The sequence below is a fragment of the Ochlerotatus camptorhynchus genome, unplaced genomic scaffold (genome assembly GCF_037179485.1).
Source record: "Ochlerotatus camptorhynchus isolate MF236.1 unplaced genomic scaffold, CSIRO-AGI_Acam_v1.1 ptg000367l, whole genome shotgun sequence".
Lineage (NCBI taxonomy): Eukaryota > Metazoa > Arthropoda > Insecta > Diptera > Culicidae > Ochlerotatus > Ochlerotatus camptorhynchus.
Window position 1 is genome coordinate 422,151 of NW_027040855.1, and position 23,754 is coordinate 445,904.

The 23,754-nt window shown below is 38.4% G+C and overlaps 1 protein-coding gene across 2 annotated transcripts in view; it reads right to left on the minus strand.

Annotated features, from left to right (window-relative positions):
• The window catches only part of LOC135709871 (photoreceptor-specific nuclear receptor-like), a 119,594-nt gene that overhangs the window by 10,429 nt on the left and 85,411 nt on the right, over nt 1–23,754 (minus strand). For both annotated transcript variants that reach the window (XM_065232305.1, XM_065232304.1), the window contains one exon: nt 7,098–7,645. In XM_065232305.1, coding sequence (XP_065088377.1) covers nt 7,098–7,645 — 548 coding nt within the window. The remainder of the gene's footprint in view (nt 1–7,097; nt 7,646–23,754) is intronic.

Below are 23,754 nucleotides of genomic sequence, written 5' to 3' on the forward strand. Positions count from 1 at the left end.
ATATCAAGATGCCGTAACACTATTATTAGGAGTGATCGCCATTGTTTTACTAGTGGCATTATCCCAGCAAGGCATTACACTTCGAATAAAGTGCACTGCCGTACTGGGAGTTGTTCTCCAAATGCCAAAGGGAACTTACGCCTTTTATTGAAAGTTTCCGGACAGTGGCATAGCAAATGTTCCGAACCTTCCTTACATACGAGCGACATACATCATCTTGAAGTTTTCCAATCAGCTTCAAGTGATAACGGCTTGGACAATGACCTGGTATAAGACCTGTATATATGCTAAGATCTTTCTTAGAAAGTTCCAGGATTGTGTGGGTCCTAGAAATGTTTGGATTAATGAATCGCTTCGACTAACTAGCAATGGAAGTGTTCTTCCAGTTTTCCTCCACTTTTGAAAATTCCCACACTTTTAGCTCCATTCTAAGAGATGCAGCCGATACGCCACAAAAGAGCTCTGCTCCTATGAACTTAAAAGAAGATCCGAGTCTTGCTCTTTTATTTCCGTCAATCCCGTAATGACCAGGAACCCAATTATTGATTATGACAAGACAATTTTTGAAGTGATTGAACACACTCCCAGACAAGTTTTGATGTACATGTCGCCGATTTTAAAGCATTAATAACAGCTTGACTGTCGAACATTATGCATATATTTCAACTCTTATAGTTTCTACGCAAACATATAATAGAACACTACAAAATTGCTTGGATTTCAGCTTGGAAGCCATCTGCCCATAGGAACCGATATGTCTATCCCTGGGCCAGTTAATCCTGCTCCCACTTGATTGTTCAATCTTGAACCTGGACGAAGAATCGGACCACCAAATTGCCATCAATTACTCCCAGGGTCAAATACTTGAAAAAGTCGATTGCAATTGTATCTTTTCTCCATCCAGTCTTCGTTGTTCCTTACTAGAGAGTTGATACTAACTATGTTGGAGGTTATGTGGCGTCCAGTCTTTTGATGCTCAACAACGGGGTTTTAAGTTTTGATCTGACGTTTCGATCACATGTATTGTGCCTATTTCAAGAATCTGTGTAAATATGTTTTTTAAATACAATGTTGGAATTTCGTTTTTCGATTTTACTTACTAACTAAATTCCGTTTTAGTGTTAAGAGCCCACAGCATAGGCACAATTGTCACGATGTTTGGTATCGTATGCTACATAACAAGATCTCATGTTAGCCGGACGTCATACTCTCGAGGAGTACATTCGAGAAAACTTCTACTCACTTGACCACTTTTTGAGCATCAAAAGACTCAAAGCCGCATAACCTCCAACATAGTTCGTAACAGTCGATCCCACCAAGAAAGTTGATACTAACAGTTTTCAGAATCCTAAGATGTCCTCAAAGGTCTCCTTCAAAGAGTTTCACTTACCTTGTAGTCTTTACCCTAGTAGCACACTGGTCACTGAACAATTGTTGTTACTTGTGTGCAACTTATTCCAGTCACAATCAAGTTGCAGCAACTTATTTCGATGGAAGTGTGCTGCTTGGGTTAGAGCACACTTTTCGGCTTCTAATTGTACAAATCGATGCAATGGTAGCATATAAAGCAAAGCATCCAATGCCTTCGATGGTGTACTTCACATTGCAGCTGTTATTGAGAGAGTTGCTAACCTTTGGAGTTTTTCTAACTTTCTCTGAGCAACACTCTCTTTTGTTTTTGGCCACCAGACCAATGCACCATAAGAAACCCTAGGTTTCACAATTGCCGAGTAAATCCAATGGATCATTTTCGGTTTCAGTCCCCACTGTTTACCGAATGTTCCTTTGCATATCCATAGAGCATTAGTAGCTTTGTTTACGCATATTCCAATTATGTTTACTATCAAGGATTACTCCAAGATATTTGACTGCATTAGAAAGTTATAGCCGGGGTATCATCCGACCCTGACCGGGCTGACTTTGCAGCAATGATTGGCTCGAAACGGCTGTAAATAGCCCGGGAAAAGAGATGAACTAGCCAACGGCTAAAAATCTCTCTAATAAAGCTTAAAAAAATAGCCCGGGAATTATTTCGTGTATTTCTGATCAGCTGGCGGTTGTTCTGTGGGCTTGGCGGTATAGTCCAGTAGCAATACCAGGGACCGACGGTGAACAATGGCGGGCCGACTCCGAAGGACTGACTGTCCGCATAATATCGGCCAGCGATACCAGACGCCAGCAGCGACTAATGGCGGGCTGATCGCTTAAGCCTGGAGCGGCAGTACGACGTCGATAATCGTCGGACTGGAGAATCGGTGGTCCGATACACAGGACCCTGGGATAACCTGGCCGGTGACCTGGTGTTTGTCCGGAAAACAGTGCGTTCTAAACTCGCGTGGCTCGGACCGGTGATGATGATCACCAAACTCTTCAAAAGTACACCACACGCAACAAACTATTTTTGTTGCTTCTACGAGGGCTCACCACTACCTGATCCCATCCTCCGACCGTCGAGCTCTCTCTTCCCTCTTCTCATCGACAGTAGCGTTGCGTTTCTTTCCATCCGCCCACGATCGTACACGCAAACCAAAAAATTATTACAATGAATGTTAGTTCCATTTCCGGGCAATTCGGAGGATTCATTAGCTTGGGGATAAAATTGATCTTGTTGGTAGCATACCACTCCAGAACCACCTTGGAGGAGTGGCAGCTGGCCAAATCGGGCCAAAAGATGACTTTGCCCCTATGCATGCGGATGAACGGCAATACACGCTTTTTCAGGCATTCTTCGATGTATACTTGGGATGTCATCGTCGAGGACGTGACGAATGGTTCCGTTTTCAGGCCACAACTGCAAATCGCTTGCCAAATCATGGCCTTCTTCGCAAACTTGCTGGCAAACACGAACTTGAATCTTCCCGGCACATCCCCACGTCCAGTCGCGATGTAAAACTTTTGACCGGAAAGCTGCCTAAAATCGAGTTTTACGTATGTTTCGTCATCGATCAAAGTGCAGCCCTTGTGTTTCGTCAAAACACGGTCGTACAAGAACCTTGCACGCTTTTTGGCCACGGAATTCTGCCTCATGTGCCGGTTCGGATGTTTACTGGCCTCGAACGACTTGTATCCTTCCCTGGCAAGGATGTTCCGCACGGTTTGAAAGTTGGAGTTGTACCTTCTGGTCACATCTCGGATCGAATGGCCGGGTAACGCACCTCAACAGCGCAGCAAGGTGTTCAAGTGCGTTAAAGCTGACGGTTCCTGGGTCCAGTTTTTTCGTAGGTCCGCTGATTCCTTTCCATACTCAGGGTTTTTTTTTATAGGTTTTGAGCACTCGACAAACTGTTATTTTCGGCATCTTCAGCACTTTAGCCAGCTTGGAACCGGACCACTCCGGATTTTCCAGGTGTTTGTGAACAATATTTTTTCTTCTTTCGAGTTCTATTTGACGTTTTTTTCTGAACGCAATCGACTACTTTGATCAAAGTTGCACCAGTTGTTCTCTATAGTAGTGTAAACAAACCACTGTCAAAAATGTTCGATTCCCAACAGTACAGGCGGGCTAGCGGCGCACGAGGGGCGTACCAATCCACTTTTTGTCATCCTTGAAAATCTCCATAAATATGAATATTGGTTCTAGGATCTTCTCTTTAAATTTTCAGTTCTGAAATAGTGAAAATTGTGTCATAAGCTGGTTTTTTTTAGTAAAGTGAGGAGGAAAGTAGACAGAAGGGAAGATCGTGTAGATTCATACAGTTACACAGTAGATTTATGAAATCTTGATCCAAGGGGTAGGATACTCCGCACACCAATGTTTTTTGTCAGTGTGCCTCAAGTGTGCCGATTGTGCCGGTCATAGAGCAAGCTGCGATTGTTTGTAAAATACCCATCCCGGCAATCCGGTATTTCTGACACCTAGAATGCTTTGGTTTGAAATTGCAAGGATAAATCGGATTGAGAATGACGCGGGAAGTGGCTGGTCTGCGAAATTTTGGTGATTTGTGTTCCATAGGGTGTGAATAAAAGTCCTGTGTTTGGGTGCTTTTTAATGCCCTCAAAGGTAGACCCGAAACCTAGCTTTTCGTGATGTGAAAAGCATCGGTCTATCAGCGGTCAGAAAGAGTTGGAACCGGTGGGAGCGTTGTTGGAGACCGACTTTAGAGGATGATGAATATACTTCTTTAGTTTGTTTTGTGTGAGTTGCAGCATTATTTGAATTAAGGGTACTAATGCGGTACTAACTGCCTCTTTCTGCCTCCACTCTAGAACCTACATTTCATATATAGATCTATTAGTGAACTGCTGGTCTGAGTTCCTCTGGTATACTCAATTAGAGGATGTTCCTGAAAATACAGTCAAACAGCACGTAATGTTGTGAACAACTTCATTGAAGGTTGTTCAGCAGTGCTCCCATTTTATTTACAACAATCCAATGCCTACAAGATTGTGCCGAAGGTATATCTAAGGTGTACCGATGGCTGTGCCCAAGCTGTGCCCAATCTAATTTCGACATAATGTGCTGAGTGACCTACCCCTTGGGTTGATCAGCTATTTAATGATTTATTAGTATTTTTCCCCTCTGTTCGGGACCAAACACCACTGCGACCAGTTATTTGATCTATTGTAATATATCCCGTATCTTTAGTTTAGTGCATTTCGTATTATTCCATCACTATTGAGAAATGATGAAGTATTCGATTTTTTTTACAGTTGTCATTTATCGCAAGGATCCGACTCTAATTGAAAGGTCCCACAATTTATACTCTTGGAACACCCTCCACAGGCGCACCCCTTAGTCAGTCAAAATTGGATTCCTTAGCAGCAAAATTAAGGAATGACATCGATAGTGACCATGCATCAGAACCCTAGTCTTCACCACTTCAAACTAGGGAACAACGAATAGAAGATTAGGAATCACATAGATGAAGACTAACTAACTCATTTTTCCTTGTTTCAAGATCATCCTCGGTGGACATAGCCGAGTCTTGTCACTATCAACAAGACATACAAAGTAACAAGGACTAGATGTGTTCCTTGGATTACTAAAAAATCCTGCTCCCCTAGTTTGAAGTAGTCAGGACTAGGAATCGGTGATAGATCTTACATCCCGTAACGAACCACGAAAAGGTGATTTACCCATGCTACGGGGCATTTATTAGTATAGTGTAAGGCTTTGCTATTTTTTAGTGGTGCTCGTTAAAGGTCTTTCAGCTCACTATAAACAAGTAAACATTCAGACTGCTGTATAGGCAATTCATTGATACAAAGTAAACCAAAGAGAGCAACTACTTGTCAATGCTGGAATTAGCCCTATATAAGTCAACCGGCTAATTTGATCAAATCATTTATAAAAAAAAAATAAAAATCACTGCATCGTGCAATTGCAAACCTTCGTAGGATTACCTTCCAACAAATCACTTAATCACACGCCAGCTGCTGCCAAACTGTGCACACAAATCGACTTTTCACACCCTCCAGGGACCTGTTCTAGCCAGCCAGCAATCACCGTCGGCGTCGCTCGATTTCAATTTCATATCTCAACAAACAATCTCCCAGATGCAAATGTGGGTGACTTCTCTTCCCCTCGAATGCACTCCTAAAACATCCGAGGAAAAAAAAGAACATCAACGCAATGCGACTTGCTGGCAGAGGCTAAACGGCTGTTAAACGGCTATAAAATTTCAATGAAAAACTCGTTTGTGCTCTTTCTCGGCTGACGCTCCGAATTGGAAAAGTTTACAGTGGTAAGTTTTCCAATTCGTCGTCACCCTCACCAGACAATTCGGATCATTGGGAAGCGTCGCGGCGTTCAGTTCAGGTATTGTGACGCATTTAAATGATTATTGCTGTAATTTATGTAGGCACGCAAACCATCGCGGCTGCCGGAAGGAGCAAAGCAAAACAACCCAAGGATACTATAATGCTTATTGACATTTTTTTTCCTTCCGCCGATCGAGAGTCACGTGGTGGTAGGCTTACGACGAAGCCTCACGGCACCTACTCCGTAGGAAAACCGATGAAGAAAAAAGTTCACCCACCCAGGCGGTTGACTCCCGTGGGAGCACATTGCGCAGACAGTGAGAGGTTAAGACTTTTTTTTTCTCCAAGATGCAAAACAAAACGTTTGATGCAAAATCCCTCTCGGAAAGCTTTTTATTTGATTGAATTTTTATCATTGAAACCTTGCCTTGGTGGAAAATCTGGGTGATTTGCATTTTAGAATAGACGAAGACGGTGGCGCCTTTTAACTGCCGGGTGATATTTGAACAGGTTGAGGATTGGGAATGGGAAAAGGGACCAAACCTTTCTGGACGATTATGAAGAAATGCATACCGGACGCCATCCCGTCTGATGGGATGGCTTTGTATGGAAATTAGCTGACAGACGGAAAGGGTGTGGCGAATGTAAATGATGCCATCCATGGGCAGGGAGACTGTTTTACGAGGAAGATTGGATATTAAATGCAACAGTAGGTATGCTATTTATGAATTTTATCCAATGATACAACGTGGTTGTTTGTTTTCTTTTGTAATTATTAAACATTTTACAAAACCTTCGTCTAATCAAGCACGGAATGCATTATTACCAATGCCTTATATAATGCGTTTGAACTAAATCCTAATTCATTCACTCCGACAGGACTGACTCAAAGAAAAACAAATTTCGTAACAACTCCGGTCATCGCTTAATCCTTCTTCATACATCATTGTCCTGAAAACCCTTCAGCAGTATTAATATCCATATCACCATAAAATCTCAGTATATCATACACGCGTTCCCCTCCGTTCGAGCCGGTACATTTCACCCTTCAACCGGCAATTATTTATGCGGTATTAAAATACCGAAAAGTGACAAATAGTTATTTTATGTTGCATCCTTACACGAGGCCGACCAGATCATTTACCCTCTAACATTTAGACGACGGGCCAAGTTACCCTTCCGAACTTCATTAGTCAAATTAGGTTCTCTCTCCCTACCAGGGAAGCAGCGACCGAGATTCACTTTTCTTCTCGCATCAAGCTGCATCAAATTATGATTATTATTTTATGGTCGCCCTTTCCAACCCTAAACGTTCAAATTGAACCGTTTAGGAAAAATGTCATCCCAAAGGCAAGTGATAAAACTTCCATCAGTCTGATTGAATTTGGCCAACTTACCATCGTTATCGTTGGCGGTGTCCTCCTGCAGGATTGGACTGGCCGATCCGCAGGACGAGGTGCTGTGGGTGTGCTGTTTGACCGGAGAGTTTGCCTGACCGGCGCCGCCGCTATTCTGGCAGGCTCCGTTCGAGCTTTGGTGCGCCGGGGATCCTCCTCCACTGGGGGAATGCTGTTCGCTCGCGTTGGAATGGTTGGACGATTGGGTTGCGTTCAGATTTTCCGTCGAACTAAGGTTGTTGTTGCTAACTAAGGGGCTGTTGTTGTTGTTGTTGCTGCTGTTATTGTTGGCATTCGCAATGGCGGCGGCGGCTGCCGCTGCTGAAGCATTATGACTGGCTACGCTGACGCCGTTCAGACCCAGGGATAGACCGTTGGCTAGGCCATGCATTGCGTGATGATGGTGTGGGTGATGGTGCGGTAAGCTGTTGACCAACGAGGATACTTGGCTGTGGTGGTGAAGAAATTGACTGGTTGGAAGGGCCGGCGCTGGTAGGATGCTGGGACCGTATCGAGATGGTGATAGCAGGGCGAGCGATACCGGTGGGCTGGAATTGTAAAATCTATCCTTTTAAAATAGAGGCTCTTATACGGTTGTGAATGAATGCAACAAAATTATCAAAATTATTATGTATTAGCGACTAATGTGGCATTCGAGTCGGTAATACAAGAAGGTGAGAAAAATAACATCATATTACTAGAGTGAGGAGAAAATGATTTTTTAATGTTAAAATTATTAAATGCTCCTTAAACCTTGGAAAATGCTTCTTTACTGCTAGTTACTCAGATTGACTGCCGTGTACGTGTTTTTTAGTCAGAAAAGAAGATAATAAAGAAAAATCTTCTAAAAGAAAATTCTAACGAAGCTGCCTGGAGCTTTTTAAGCAGAATCTGAAAGAAGCTTTTTTTTAAAGGTGATTGTAGACGCTTGCCCGTCGCTCCGCTCCTCTAACTAAAAAACACGGTCAGGACAGTAAATCTGAGTAGTTGCACATTAAAAACGCTTTTGATATTGCGAGACTATTAACAACGTGAACAAATCAAGCTGAGAGTTGACTCGACACAAAAAAGAATTCCATTGAACATCGTTTTCTTAGAAAGAGAAAGCATAGTTTGCTATCTCTTTTTAATCTTCACCGATGGCAGACGCGAAGGGTCTGCGGCAAGCTGTTATGGATGTTTCTTTTGCATTCGAGCGTAAAGCAATAACATTAAACTCAATCTCACCACAGTTTGGTGAGATTGGAAGTTGGTGAGTTTTGTTTGCTTGATATTCCGAGCTGCGATATCACAGCTTGCAAAATCAACCGCAGTTGTTTGCTTGTTGATTTTTGTCTACGAAAATCAAGCGTGATCTTGGGCGTTGGTGAGATTTGATTTTTTGGTATTTTCCCAACACTGGCAGGAAGTCTTCTAAATCATAATCAATCGTGTTTCTATCTATTAAATGCGAGTGCATCTCACAACGGCAAAGCAAACATTTTCATGCATCTTAGATAGAGTCGCCCCCTCGGCCGGGATTCAGTTAACAAATAACATTTTGCTGTGATAACAGCTAACATACAGTTATTTTGCAGAGAAATCAGCAAAAGTAAATGCCGAGGTAATCGGCTATAGGAGATTTTACCGAGCTAGAGTAAGTGTGTACAACGTAATATTACTCAACCGATGGAATGACGTATGTACATATGTCTCTGTGTAATATTCATCCACATTTTTTGCAGTGTAGAAATGAATGTTTTGACTTCAAAGTTTAAGCTCCTTATGGTACTAGTGTTTCAATTTTATAATTTTAAATTAATTATCATGGTTTCATTTGCGTAGATAGGGTACATGTCCCAAACTTCGGTCTAATATGAAGTCTGCCGTTACATTTTATGTCGCATCTTATTAAATAATTGAGCTGCAAACGGCATTTCACTGGCAACATGCAAGTTTAGATATTTTTATTATTTGGGTATTAATTAAACACGCCCGAGAATTGTAAAAATCACTTTTTTAACATGAAAACTCTTCAGGTATGTGGAAGTAATGTCGGTCTACTGTACTCAAATTGGGTCTATAAATGGATGCAACATTGTCCTATCGAAGATGACCCTATAAAGGTTCGGCATGTGAAATCGCACTTCTCTTTCACTCCTTATCATTCATCCGTAACCACATTCTCATCTTCTTCTTTCATTTATTTAACGTCGGTATCTGTTCCGCAATCTAGTGCCAATCACCGACGCACATCGATTGCCATCCATTGACGGCAATCGAATGTGCAGGAAGGCAGCTTCCACACCTGCGTAGGATATCGCACCCATTCAACACACATACATGGGGCGGGACCAACGGCTTTACTTCCCTTCCGAAGGAAGACGTGACCAGAGATGTTTATGCCTCAGAAAAATCCCACCGACCTCGGCTGGGATTGAACCCAGACCCATTGGGAGAGAAAGCAGTCACGCTTACTACTACACCACCGGCGCCGGCTATAACCACATTGTCTCTTTCATTTCTCGCGCAAGAACTGATGAGGAAGAAAGAGACAGTGTTTTCTTTCCGATTGATACAAATAACATAGACCATGATGCGAATCAACATAAAAGCCAAAAAGATCATCTCAAGAACGAACTTTCAAGTCAAGTCTAGATCAAAATGTGAAATGGGCCTATGTTCAAAATGTAAACAATGGCTTTAAACGTCAATTTCTTGCAGATTGAGCCTCTGAACCATTTGGCGAATTTTTTAACTTTTGGTTAAAATTTGACAGATGAAAAGTTATAGATTAACCCTGCTATCCGAGCATGGTTATTTCTGACAGACAAGAAGTTAAATTTTGGCAACCGTGGCTCGAAAACCGGTCGATCGATAGCAAATTTCACTCAGCAAATGGTTCACAGCCTAAGACTCATTCAGGCAAACCTGCTGTTGGTTCTGGTAGAGTAATAGCGAATTCGTTTATTATTCAGTTCCAACCTGGATCGGGTATCAAGATTGGGTCTGTTTGATTTCTGACAAACATCAGTTTGCTCGTTTGTTGTTAAAACCTAGCTCAGGTTGAGGTTCGCACTGACAAGAAGTTCGGTTTCGCACTGGGTTGGAACTGGTGTTAACCCCGATAATAAACGAATTCGCTATAAGTTTACCCGATCAAAGTGCAGCATCAAAATGATAGCAAATCAAAATCAAATTTTGATAGAAACATCAAACCGAAATCATAATTTGATTTCAGTTTACGCGATTGACAAATTTGATAACAAATGTTGTTTTCGTTTTGCTGTACATTTGCTCTTCAAAAATATGTTGTTGCAGTTTTGTTTTCATTGCCTTAGCAGAACATCAAATTGAATACTAATTTTTTTTTTTTTTTATATTAATTTATCTGTACAGGCTCAATCGAATAAACTTTACAGAGCCGAGTTATCATTTACATTATACATGCTTGAGTTAAAGGAATTGAACCGATTACTCGCGGTTGTCTCAAGGTTAGTGGAGATTTACAATTTTTTGGATGGGGAAAGGGAGAAGAAGGTTTGAAATATGATTTATTATACAAATATTTAATTAATCGTAAAACATGAACTTATTTCTATTCATCTTGAAAACAAACATTAAAAAAAACTACACGCATAATACACAAACTAAACACAAGGTTAATCAAACTTACAATCTAAGGTTAGTATTCTTAAAGTAAACATATATGAGTTTCATAAACTCCAGATCACGTCTAGCCAAAATATCCCGAACTGGAACATTAGGTTGTCTACCTCGAGCCCGAAGGGAATCGCACAGCTCAGATCTGACTCCACGATGCTCAGCACAAGACCAAAGGATGTGATCGGCGTCTTGGTAACCTTGTCCACATTCGCAGAGATTGCTGTCTCCCAGCCCAACACGAAACAAGTGAGAGTTTAACGAATAGTGATTGGACATGAGGCGAGACATCAGACGAATGAAGTCTCGACCCACATCCAACCCCTTAAACCAAGGACTCTTCGACACCTTAGGGATGATCGAGAATAGCCATCGTCCCAAACTTCTTTCACTCCATTTATTTTGCCAGCTGGCGAGCGACTGTTGACGATAAATGAAGAAAAATTCATTGTAGGCGATTTGTCGATCGTAAATATCGCCTTGCATAGCGCCCTAATTTTGTTATCAACAGGAAAAATGAACATCAAATTGAGTGTTCGCTTTGTTCTCACTGATAGCAGAATTTGATTTCAATGTGATGTCACAGGAAGATTTATTTGCTCTCAATTTTGATATTTTAACCGTTAAAACGACCAAAGCGACAGCAACCTGAGAAATCATTATCAGAGACATCACAACATCAAATTTAGTTTTCAATTTGATCTCAGACTTTGCTCGGGTACTCTATCAAATGGTGTTGTTAGTTTGCGCGGATGTGATGTGATTCGTGAGCAATCGTGTAAAGTTATTATTTACATTCGGCTCATAGGACCTTGTCACATGTTGCTCAAGAAGTAATAGTTCGAAGGAACTTTAATGCACGGCCGGTAAAATCGACTCAAAATTGAGTGGTTTTTCACTCATAATCGCAAAAATGTAGGTCACTTATGACTGAGTAAAATGAAGAAAATCGACGAAAATTTGACTCAGTCTTAGAGTTTGCTAATATACTGAGTGAAACCTCTCTCGATTTTCTTCATATTCGAAACGCTTTTGCTGGAAAACCAAGGAAAATTTTACCCAGTCATACCATAGAGGTAACTCTAAGACCAAAAGGTCCCGAAGAAACGAGCTCAACTTTTTGGCTCAGCTAATCGATTCACCCCTCGAAACATAGGAAAATCCACTAACCCCTCATTCTATCTGTCAAACTTTCATAGTGAATCAAAACAAACATAGTGTAGAACTGGAATTTATACTATAATGGGGTACGTTAGTCGATTTGCTTGGGACCAATAGGCTAGTCAAGTAGTGAGCCAATTTAAAATCGTTAGTTTCGTATTGATTGTTAGTCATACTGCATACTGCGACACTCTCTAACACACTTCCACCAGTGTTGATTACCAGAGACGCATATTATAGTCATTAGGTATAGTTCATTTTAGGCGATGACGGCATCCAGTTTGCCTAACTGTAAAAGTTCATTAATTAATTGTAAAATCAGTTCACCAGAAACATCTCGTGAAATGGTGTTTCTACCCCAAACCAATGAACAGAATCATATTTCAGTTAATTAGCAAAACATTGCATCACTTACTAAAGGGCATTTTAGCAATTCGTAGCTTGTAGCAAATACCAAAATTACAATCAATTCAGGAACCACTGCAATGAATGTTTACATTAGTTGGTCATGTTGTTTATTGAGTCGCCTGCTCCGGACTGAAGATTAGATAAGCTGCCTTCCTGCATACATGACGAATGTAAACATTCGTGTTAGCTTCAAATGACAGAGTTATTTACTCGCTGGCTGTTTTGTAATTCTTAACATGAGAGGCATTTCTAAATGCTATTATTAAATAACTCAACCTTTGAGTAGTTTTGGTTTTTCGTGTACGGGTATAGAGATTAGTGACGTTTAACGCACGCACACTAGCGGGAGCAACGCCGTGTAAAGTTGTTTATTATTTTCCTCTGGCTAACCCAAAAAATGTATGAAAGTAGATCTTTCAAAATGAGTTTGACATCGATTTGTTATGTATTTTCCTGACATATTCACTAACACACTCTCACATATCGCGTTAAAGTGTATTGGTAATGGCGAACGTTATAGTTTATTTCGCAGTGCTGTGATAAATATTCAATTAATTAAGTGTGAAATTGTGCTTGTGCCGCGGTAGAATTGATCCTACGCGTGCCCCGTAGTGATAATTTATTGGATAAGTAGGAGAACGGTTACTGTTGCCGCTGGTTCTCGTTCAATTTTTGTGTTTTCCCTTCGCCCGGCAAGCTATTTGGTACCCTTTTAGTAAGCTACGGCATTGTAAATTTTTGCTTTCGTTCGTTTTTACTTGTGTCTCTGTAGTGTTGCATGTAAAGTTTATGTGTATAGGTGATATATATGGCTGAGTGTGCAATATGTAATTTGGGGATTTTGGTAAGTGATTTGCCGGTTATCTGTGTGGGTAAGTGTGCTCGTGTATTTCATTGCAAGTGCACTACACTCACGCGGACTCAGGCAAAACTTATCACAGATAATGCAAATGTTCTATTCAAGTGTAGTAATTGTCTGTCAGATCAGAGTTGTGACGAGCAGAATGTATCGGTTTCGGATACCAAAATGCTGGGGGAAGCAATGAAGCAATTGTCTTCTGTTGCTGACTCTATCACTGGTATACGAAACAACGTTGCTGCTCAGATAGACAACGCGTTGAGAATTGGCATGGAAAAAATGCAACAAAATATGAACGATTCTTTAAGTTGCTTTGAAAAATTAATTAGTGAGAAATGCAATACGATGACTAGTTCATGTTTTGAAATTAGTACGGAAAAAAATTTAGCTGCAACGAATGGTGCATCTAGGACGGTTCATTCTGAATCGGACCGAAATCCCAGACGCAAAAAACGTAAATTTCAAAATAGTGACAACGATTCGACTGATGATGTTTTTCAAGAAAATGCGAGTTTTGCGGATGTTGTAAAAAGATCTAGTCATGCAAGTAAAATTAAAAATATTAGTAACAGTAATAGTAACATTAACAGTAACAGTAACATTAACAGTAACAGTAACATTAACAGTAACAGTAACAAACAGAGTAATCGTAAGACTCGTCCGGTCATTGTGATCAAACCAAAAGAGTCCAAACAAGCTTGCGAAGATACTCGTAAGTTTTTGAAAACTCAGTTGGATCCAAAAACACACAAAATTAGTAATTTTAGGAATGGTAAAGATGGCTCTATTATTGTTGAGTGTGCAACAGGAGCTAATCTTAATGATGTAAAAACTGGTATTGAAAGCAATCTGGGTGAACAATATAGTGCTGTTGTTCCCACTTCGGTGCCAAGATTGAAAATAGTGGGCATGAGCGATCAGTTTTCCTCCGATGTCTTCATTGACTACTTAAAAAGTCAAAATGAAGACATCGCTATAAATGATGTTAAAGTAGTGAACATGTTTGAAAATCCACGCTTCACTTACAACAAGTTTAGTGTTGTAATTGAAGTCGATGTCGATACTTATAAATGTTTGTTATGTGCGAAAAAAGTAAATGTAGGGTTTGATCGGTGCTCGATAGTTCCCGCGATTAATGTGTTGAGATGCTTCAAATGTGGAGAATTTGGGCACAAGAGCATGGATTGCAAAAATTGTGATAGATGCTCTAGGTGCAGCCAACAACACAAAACGTCGGAGTGTACGTCAACTGTATTGAAATGTATTAATTGTTTGAAAACGAATAAAGAACGAAAAATGAACTTGGACGTCAACCATGCCGCATTTAGCTCGGAATGTTTGCTTTATAAAAGACTTTTTGATCAGAAGAAAAGCAGCTTGCGTTTCAATAAATAGCAGCCAAGTTCCAGGAATGTGAATCAATTCGATTTTTTATACTTGAATATTGCGGGGTTGTCAACAAACTACGTAGCATTACGTCAGATTGTTGAGGAAAAACGTCCTCTTTTAGTTTTCTTATCTGAAACTCATATTGTAGAAACTGAAGCTTTTGATCAGTATAGTATTCCGGGATATATTGTTGCTGCTTGTTTATCACATTCTAGACACACTGGCGGTGTTGCTATTTATGTCAAAGAATCAGTTCAATTCAACCTTCGTACCAACGAAGTTATTGATGGCAACTGGTTCTTGGGCATTACAGTTGTACGTGGCATGAAGATGGGTAATTATGGTGTTTTGTATCATTCTCCCAGTTCTAGTGACCAGCGTTTTGTTGAAGTTTTAGAGAACTGGTTTGAGACATTCCTTGATTCTAGTAAATTAAATATATTGGCTGGTGATTTTAATATTAATTGGCGTGATAACCATAATTCGAATCATTTGAAGCGTTTAGCTGAGTTTTTTAATTTAAAGCAAACGGTAAATGAGTATACGCGTATTTCCAGGCACAGTAGAACTTTAATTGACCACGTTTATTCCAATTTTGATTCCATTTGTTCAGTTACGGATACTGATTTGAAAATAACCGATCATGAGACCTTAGTGATTAATGTCTTAGACCATGTTAACGATAACGATAATTTTGTAAAATTGAAGTGCTGGAGGAAATATTCGAAGCAAGCTGTTTCGAATCTTGTTGAGAGAAGCCTGGATTTTCCATTCGCGGCCGGTAACTTAGATGAATCTACAGCTGTTCTTAATAACGCTTTGAAAACGTGTACCAATCAACTAGTTGAGCAAAAGTTTGTTTCTTTGAAAAACTCGAACAGCTGGTACAATTTGGATCTTTTGCGTCTTAAACGGAAAAGGGACAAATTGTACAAAAAGTTTTGTAGATCTAATAATGACAATCATTGGACTAGGTACACAATCGCGCGTAATAAGTATTCACAATCGATAAAGAAAACTCGTTGTGAATATGTTCAAAGGAAGATTGATCAGCATCAAAACAACAGCAAAGAGTTATGGAAAATTTTGAAATCTTTATTAAAACCTAGTAATTGCAAACCGCGGTCCATAACTTTTAATGGCACATTAGAACAGTCAGAACAAGTAATTGCAGCTAAGTTTAATGATTATTTCGTAGATAGCGTTTCATTGATTAATCAATCTATTGAATTGGTCGATGAACCTGACGAAATAAAACAGCCAGTTAATAGTAGTTGTAGATTTGAAGTTTTTCACCCAATCACATTAGATGAACTTAGAGTTATTTGTTTTTCATTAGGAAAATCGGCTGGAGTAGATAATGTTAATGCTAGAGTTATTCAAGATTGCTTTCATGTCATTGGCCACATCTTGCTGGACCTTATTAATGAATCATTACAAACTGGACATGTGCCACAAATTTGGAAGGAATCCTTAGTGGTCCCTATTCAAAAAGTTGCTGGAACGATTAAAGCCGAAGAGTTTCGTCCCATCAACATGTTGCACACATTAGAGAAAATTTTAGAACTTGTTGTTAAAGGTCAGCTGTTGGAGTATTTAAATAGTAATAGTTTGTTGATACCAGAACAATCGGGATATCGGGAAGGTCATTCTTGTGAAACCGCGTTGAATTTGGTATTAGCGAAGTGGAAAAATAACTTGGAGTGTAAAGATACGATTGTTGCTGTTTTTTTGGATCTTAAACGCGCTTTTGAAACAATTTCTAGGCCCTTATTGTTAAGATCAATCAAGCGCTTTGGAATTACGAGTACTGCATATAAATGGTTTGAAAGCTATTTGTCTGACAGAACTCAACGGACTGTTTTTAATGATTCTGTTTCCAGTCCCGTGGGGAATAACCTTGGAGTGCCCCAGGGAAGTGTATTAGGGCCCCTGTTATTTATTATGTATATTAATGACTTGCGACGTGTTTTACGATTTTGCGACATTAATCTTTTTGCAGATGATACTGTGTTATTCATTGCAGCTAAGGATTTAGATGATGCCGTTTTACACTTGAATGAAGATTTGCGTTCTCTAAGTAGATGGTTGAAGTATAAGCAGTTAAAATTGAATACAAGTAAAACTAAATTTATGGTAATTTCGCGGAATCGAGTAAATGAGAACGTCTCTGTTGTAATTGATGATGAGACTATTGATCGCGTTCGGGAGATTAAATATCTTGGCGTGATTATTGATGACACACTTAAGTTCAACTCTCACATTGACAATGTCATCAAGAAAATTGCCAAGAAGTATGGAATTCTATGTCGACTGAAAAACGATTTAACTATTGCCAGTAAAATACAGCTATACAAATCAATCATCTCTCCTCATCTTGACTTTTGCCCTTCCATTTTATTTCTGGCCAATGCAACACAAATATCGAGATTACAGCGCTTGCAGAATAAAATAATGCGTTTGATTTTGAGATGTAATAGATTCACTTCCTCAACTTTGATGTTAGACGCCTTACAATGGTTGTCGGTGAAGCAAAGAATTGTATATTTGACTATGGTGTTCATTTTTAAAGTAGTTAACGGTTTGCTGCCTCGATATTTGTGTGATCGAATTGAAAGAGGAAGTGACTTTCATAGATATAATACTAGAAACGCGGTTGAAATAAGAACACCACATTTCTTGACTTGTGCTTCACAAAATTCATTATATTATAAAGGAATAAATGTTTTCAATTCGATGCCTAGACATATCAAACGTTTAGCAACACTTACAGAATTTAAAAGACACTGCATTTCACACGTTAAAACTGTCTTTTGAACAGTTATCCAGTGATTTTTTTATGAATTGACAAATTATGTATCTTGACGAAGTTATCTCTAACGGATTATTTTATATGGATAGCTGTCATAACGACTTTTTAATAATTATTGTAGCACTGCAAAAACTATTTCTGTTCGCCACGAGGGTGATGATGGATTTTTAATATTTGATTTTATAGTAGATTAATTAAAAAAAAAAAAAAGTAGTCTACAAAGGTTTGAGCCTCGCGCGCGTATTACGGATATAGAGGACTGAATTTAACATTCGATAAAAAAAGAATGCAATTTTGAAGCTTATTTGAAAGATACCTTGAGTTAGTAGTAAGTTTTCTGGCAAATGTTAGGGGTTCGTGAGCATTCCTGACATTGCTGAAAATTATGATAGCATCAGATTGCGGGGTTACTAGTGTAATAGGATGCTTTGTTGATTGTTCATTAACTCTTGATTGCTTGTAATACTTATGAATATTTTAGGTGGACAAAAAGGCGAACTAAGAGGTGGACGCCTGAGCTTTTCCACATTTATATCGCTGTGAAGCAACTGTAAACTTTAGAGGGAATCTATATCTGTAACTGAAACCAGTTCGATTTGTTTGCCAACCTGGTTAAAATGTCATATTCAATTATCTTAAAGATAAATCGTCCAGCTCAAACCTTTGTAGGGGTAAGAGGTGGGACCATCATCATCATCATTTTACCAATACAACCGGACGTGAAAATCTCTATACATCCTTTTAGAAAACTAGTGCGCTTGCGGACATGGAATTTTCACGCAATGATTGACACAATCACCCACGTATCCCATGTATGGACAATTTTCAACGCAGGTGGAGGGGGAGGGGTCAAGAATCGCAAAAAAAACTGTGTAATGAACAGCCCCCACATAAAACATCTTTTTAAAACAGAATGATGAACAAGAACAATGATAAAGAGTCACAAATTGTTGAGATATTATTCAAAATCTAATACTGCTTCTAGATTCTAAATTCGTCCTGCGAGTTTCAATTCCGTCCTACGAGTTTCAATTCCGTCCTAGCGTATTGAAACGCAATTAGATTATCTTCGTCCTACGGATAAACGTAGAAAAAGGGAATTCGCTAGGAGCGCCTCTTTTGATTTGAGCACAACGAGCGTACATATTCATACAATACGATCTAATAGGATTTATGTAGTAGCTAATGAACTAACGCATCGGAACAAATCTTTGTGTACGGTGCAATCATTGATATTATTGATTTTTATCGTGATGAACTAGCCTACGGCTAAAAATCACGGTAATAAAGAAAAAAAAAATATTGATCTTTTCTGACCGATAGAACGGAAATGGGCGATTACGATTAAGTAGCGCTCTACCTTACATATGATTTTTTTTTTAATTACCGAACAGGTTTGGGACGAAGGGTTTTCGATTTCTATGAAACTTCGCCCGTAGGTAAAGTTCATGGATATATTAACAAAAGTATATTTCAAAAAAATCCGGGCTGCCATTTTTTCCGGAAAACCTTAGTTAAAGTTTTCCGATTTTCTTGGACACAACCAACTTCAAAAATCATAAGTTTTGAACCAAACATCGCACAGTAAAAATCAAATAGCAAAAATTACTTGAAATACTTGCGAGGAGAATTAACAATTTGAATTTTTTTTACAAAGAGTGCAATTGCAAGTCAAACGCACACTCTTTGCCTAACCCGTACGACGCCGCAGACAGTATTTGAGCAAAGTCAAGCACATACTTTTTGCATGTCGATTTGAAGACATACATACTTCAAATCTCCGCGTACATTGTACGGGTTAGGTAAAGAGTGTGCATTTGACTTGAACTGTCGCATTAATGGCCCTTCGCTCATTTTCAACTTCTATTCCCCAGCCGATGGCTGGAAGTCTCGTAAATAAAGAAAGATAAGAAAGATAAGATAAGATAACTTCTATTCCATTTTCATACTGCCGTACTTTAACGAAACTTTCTTCCCACCTTCTTCTAAGACCATTATCTATCTAATAAATTATCACACTAAAGATTCATGTTAGACAGCATTTCCAACCAACTCTGATCATAGAGTTCTCTACAGAACTATCTTGAAATTCGATGGTTGTGTAACGGTAAGCGTGAATGCTTCTCACACCAAAGGGTCTGTGTTCAATCCCTGTCGGTGCCACCGGAATGTTCTGAGGCATAACATCTCTTATCACGACGCCTTCCATCGGGGGAATAAAGCCTTCGGTCTCCGGTTCATGAGTTATTGTGTTAATATGTAGGGTCCAGGTGTGGTAGCTGCCTCCCTGGCGTCCGTGGCATTTGGTACTAAGTACGGAAGTCAAGATAGACAGAAAACAAATAAAAGGAAAGAAAACTTGAAATTCTTCTTCAGCGGTTCTAGTCGAAATTATCGTAGATTTTTCTTTTATCATCTCTTTGATTTATCCCTCCAAATAATTTTTAATTCTCCTTAATATTCGTTTGAAAATCTTCTTAAAATTCTTAAGACAATTCTCCAAAGTGCCAGATACTGATGCTGGAATATATTGAAATTTTAAGAACTTTCAACATGTTTGAAAACGCAGATTATTCTATTATATTTAAAAATGCTGTTAATTGTTTTTTAAAAGAATGCTTGATTCGATTCCCTTGATATTCTTGTTAGAAATCCCTTGAAATAGGTATAACAGCTTCCTTGGAACTATCCTCTAAATTATTTTCAGTTTTCCTTAGGAAATGAACTCCATATCCTGTTGAAATGAGCCTTAAAATTCAAGTAGAATTTTCCCCAAAATTCCGTTGGAATTTAAAAAAAAATCTGGTGAACTTTTCTATGACCGCTCCCATTAGTAATCTTATCCACGAATGCCACCAGAACTTTTTTTGATTGTTATTAGCCCACTAGCGTCCATTGCAATGACAACTAGTTTGTTATACAACCATTCCATATGAAAACGATCTAGTGGTTCTCAGAATTTCTTAAAAAATTGTAGTTTTGTTCCTTATCACAAAATAGAAGACCTGCATTTTTTTAAATTTTGACATTAGGGTGACCATTTCCATATTAAGGTGGTCCAAAAATCGATTTTTATTTCAAATGCGACTAGAAAATAAATATAGATGATGTGACTCTGTAAGCTATGTATCAATGGAGACGCATGGTAGTCTAGTCGCATAGAAGTAGGGTAGAGCACTACTTAGGCCTAATCGCCCATTTTGGGTCTATCGAGCAGAAAACTTCAAATAAATTTATGATTTCAGAGTAAACAAGTCAATTATGCGTTTGTTACGATACTTTAATCCATAAGCTACGAAACGAAGTCAATGAGAACGCGTGATATGAACGTTTGCACCCATTATTCTTAAAAAGAAAAGAAGCGCTCCGACCGATTCCATTTTTATCTTCATCCGATAGGCCGAAGTGAATTCACTGGCGTTTCAATGGCGTTTCAATGCATTAGGCCGAGTTTAGAATCCGTAGGCCGAGTTTGGCGTCAAGAAGCAGTGTTTTGACAATATCTCAACGATTGGTTTCTCTATATCAAATAAATTTGGAAGTCATCAGTAATAATAACATTCCGTTTGGTGCTAATCTGCGCTAGATTAAGAGAGACTAAGAGCGGGTTGTGCTTAATTGGCCGGAAATGGGGTAGTTAACCCTATTGAGCAAAACCCAAAACTTGATAACTTCAAAAAAATATAACTCAATAACGAAAAAAAAAACACATCGCTTATTTTTTGATATGCTATTTAAGAAGTCCTTAATTTTCAAGGAAAAATATTAGAACAAATTGCGCCCCTCTGTCTACCATAGAAAAACAAAAACAATCAATCTTTTTCAAAATACTAAATCCTTATTTTTAAATATCATTGTACTTTTCATAAAAAAAAATTTTTAATTACCTTTCATTTGATGTTTTGTTCCTTGAAACCCAGTTATAAATTTTTGAAAACCTTGATTTTTTAAGAAGGGATTTTTGAAAGAAAGTGATTTTTGAAAAAAAAATCAATGTTTTGGACCATCCTTACATGTTAATTGTCACCCTAATGATAAAATAAACAAAAAAATACTTGTCTAATATTCTGCGATAAGGAACACAAGTTCCAACTTTCACAACATTCTGAGAACCACTATACATAGGCGTAGCCAGGGGGGTCCCTAACTCAGCCCCAAAACATATATTTTTTAGATTTAATGTATCTAGAAAAAAAAGTTTAAATTTTTAGTTTAACTAGCTTTTGTCAACTCTTTTTTTTAATGTTTATCTTCCACATTTGTTTGAGTTTCCGAATCAAATTGAAGTAAGATTCATTATTTCAGTAAAATCGAATAAAAAAGCAACAACATTTTTTTTCTTGATACTGACACGACTCATGATTCTTGGTTTTTGTTGAAGGAATAAGTACAGATTTTAAGATTTCAAAACATTTTGTTCTTTAAATCCAATTTGAACTTTGAATTTTTTCCCTTCCATGAAGCTCCAATGACTCTAAAACTTTCCCAAGAATCTGACATATTGCAATATTTTCAAAGTTCTTATAATAAGGTTGATTATCCAGTCTGACACTTCAAAGATTGACAATGTTCATAATCATCATAATTGGGTGGAAATCAAAATAAAATTGTCGAATTTTATGACTTTTGTTTTATTCTTTATACCAGGATGGTCTCAAAACAATCATAAGTGCCATTTTTTAAATCTAATTCCTAACCCTAACATCTAAAATGAAATGTTTCTAACAAATGTTCAAGTTAATTATAATGATGATTACTGAAAAACTATTATCGAATGAAATGGTAGATCTCTACCAAGAATAAGTTTTTATACATAATTTTGTGAGTTGTTAAAGATAAATAGGTGAGATGAGATGAGCAATTGGGAATGTCTTCGATTCAAAATAATAAATCTTAAAGTATTGAACGTGCACCAAATTGTAGAATATTTAAATCATTTTCATGCAAAAAAAAACGCGCAATATCTTTATAATTATACGTTTATTGAACATTTAAAAAAATTAGGAATACTAAAGATGTTTAATCAATTTGCTTTGCTTAATTGTCAGAGTCACAAAACATTGTAAAATTTTCGTTTAGAGTTTATTATATGGACAACATGAAATCTGTTTTTTTGGATCTTAATTTCTTGCAAGCTTTAGATTCCTTAAAAAAATCGTAAAACCTATTTATCGCTTTTCCACCCTGGTTAATTATTAATTATGGTTTTCTTCCTTATGTTATTGAGCATGATTTCCATCATCTTTATCAATAATTTGAATGATATTACTTAAAACTTGTTACTTAGAAAATTCTTGTTAGGGGTTTCTATGGAAATTAAAAAGATTCGGGAGTGAAAAATCAGAGGATTCTTAGACTTAAAACTAATTCATTTTAATACGACTAGAAAAAAAAAACTTTAAACTTGAAGACAATCCCCAGAGTTTTGAATGGTTCTGGCACCCTGGATAAATTATTTATAAACATGTTGTATTTTTATACAAATTCATAAAATAACACTGACATATGCCGAAGTATGACTGCAAATTCAGTTTCGGTTAAACGACGATCGGCCTAGATCCATACAGTATAATGGTGTAAAGTTAATCGGCGTCTAACCTAATTCACCATAAAAAAAATTGCCCTCCCCCCCCATTCTAAACCTGACTACGACCTTGCCACTATACCGTTTAGCAATGGAATGGCTGTATAGCTGTAATCACCTCATTCTTATCAAATTTCCATGAAACAGACTGAACATTAATGCTATGACGGCTTCATCAATACCATTGCCTATTATCGTCAGGGTGTAAATAAAGACATTGAGCGTTCAATTTCAGCCGACAGATGCTATGATGCAAGATATATCTTCATGCAAAAAATTAGCTCGATTGAACTTCATCTACCTGCTCCTACCTCCTCGTGTTTCAATTTATTTCAATTTATTTATTGCATATCAGCTTATTACGTACTCTCAACTTAGTGTTCTAGATACATTTCCACATTTTTTTCCTTGATTTGATTTCCGTCGATCTTGGTTTCCGTGCTGAGCACCAATGCTACTGACGCCAGGGAGACAGCTCCCACACCCATCAACTCATGAACCGGGGACCAACGGCTTTACTTCCCGGAAGGCGTGATCAGAGATTTTATGACACCGAAAATCCCGGTGCCGCCGACTGGGGTTGAACCCAGGCCTGCTGGGCTGAGAGGCAATAACGCTTACCACTACACCACCGGCGCCGCTAACTTCCACAGTTATTAATTGAAAGCTTTCGATGCCTGTTTCAATTTTGCAATAGTATAATTGTGTGGTATGTTCTATAACACTCTTTGCCCTGGAAAGTCGAGAAATTTTCCCCCTCCAGCATGGTATTGCTTTGTAGCTGCGTCTACGGAACATATTT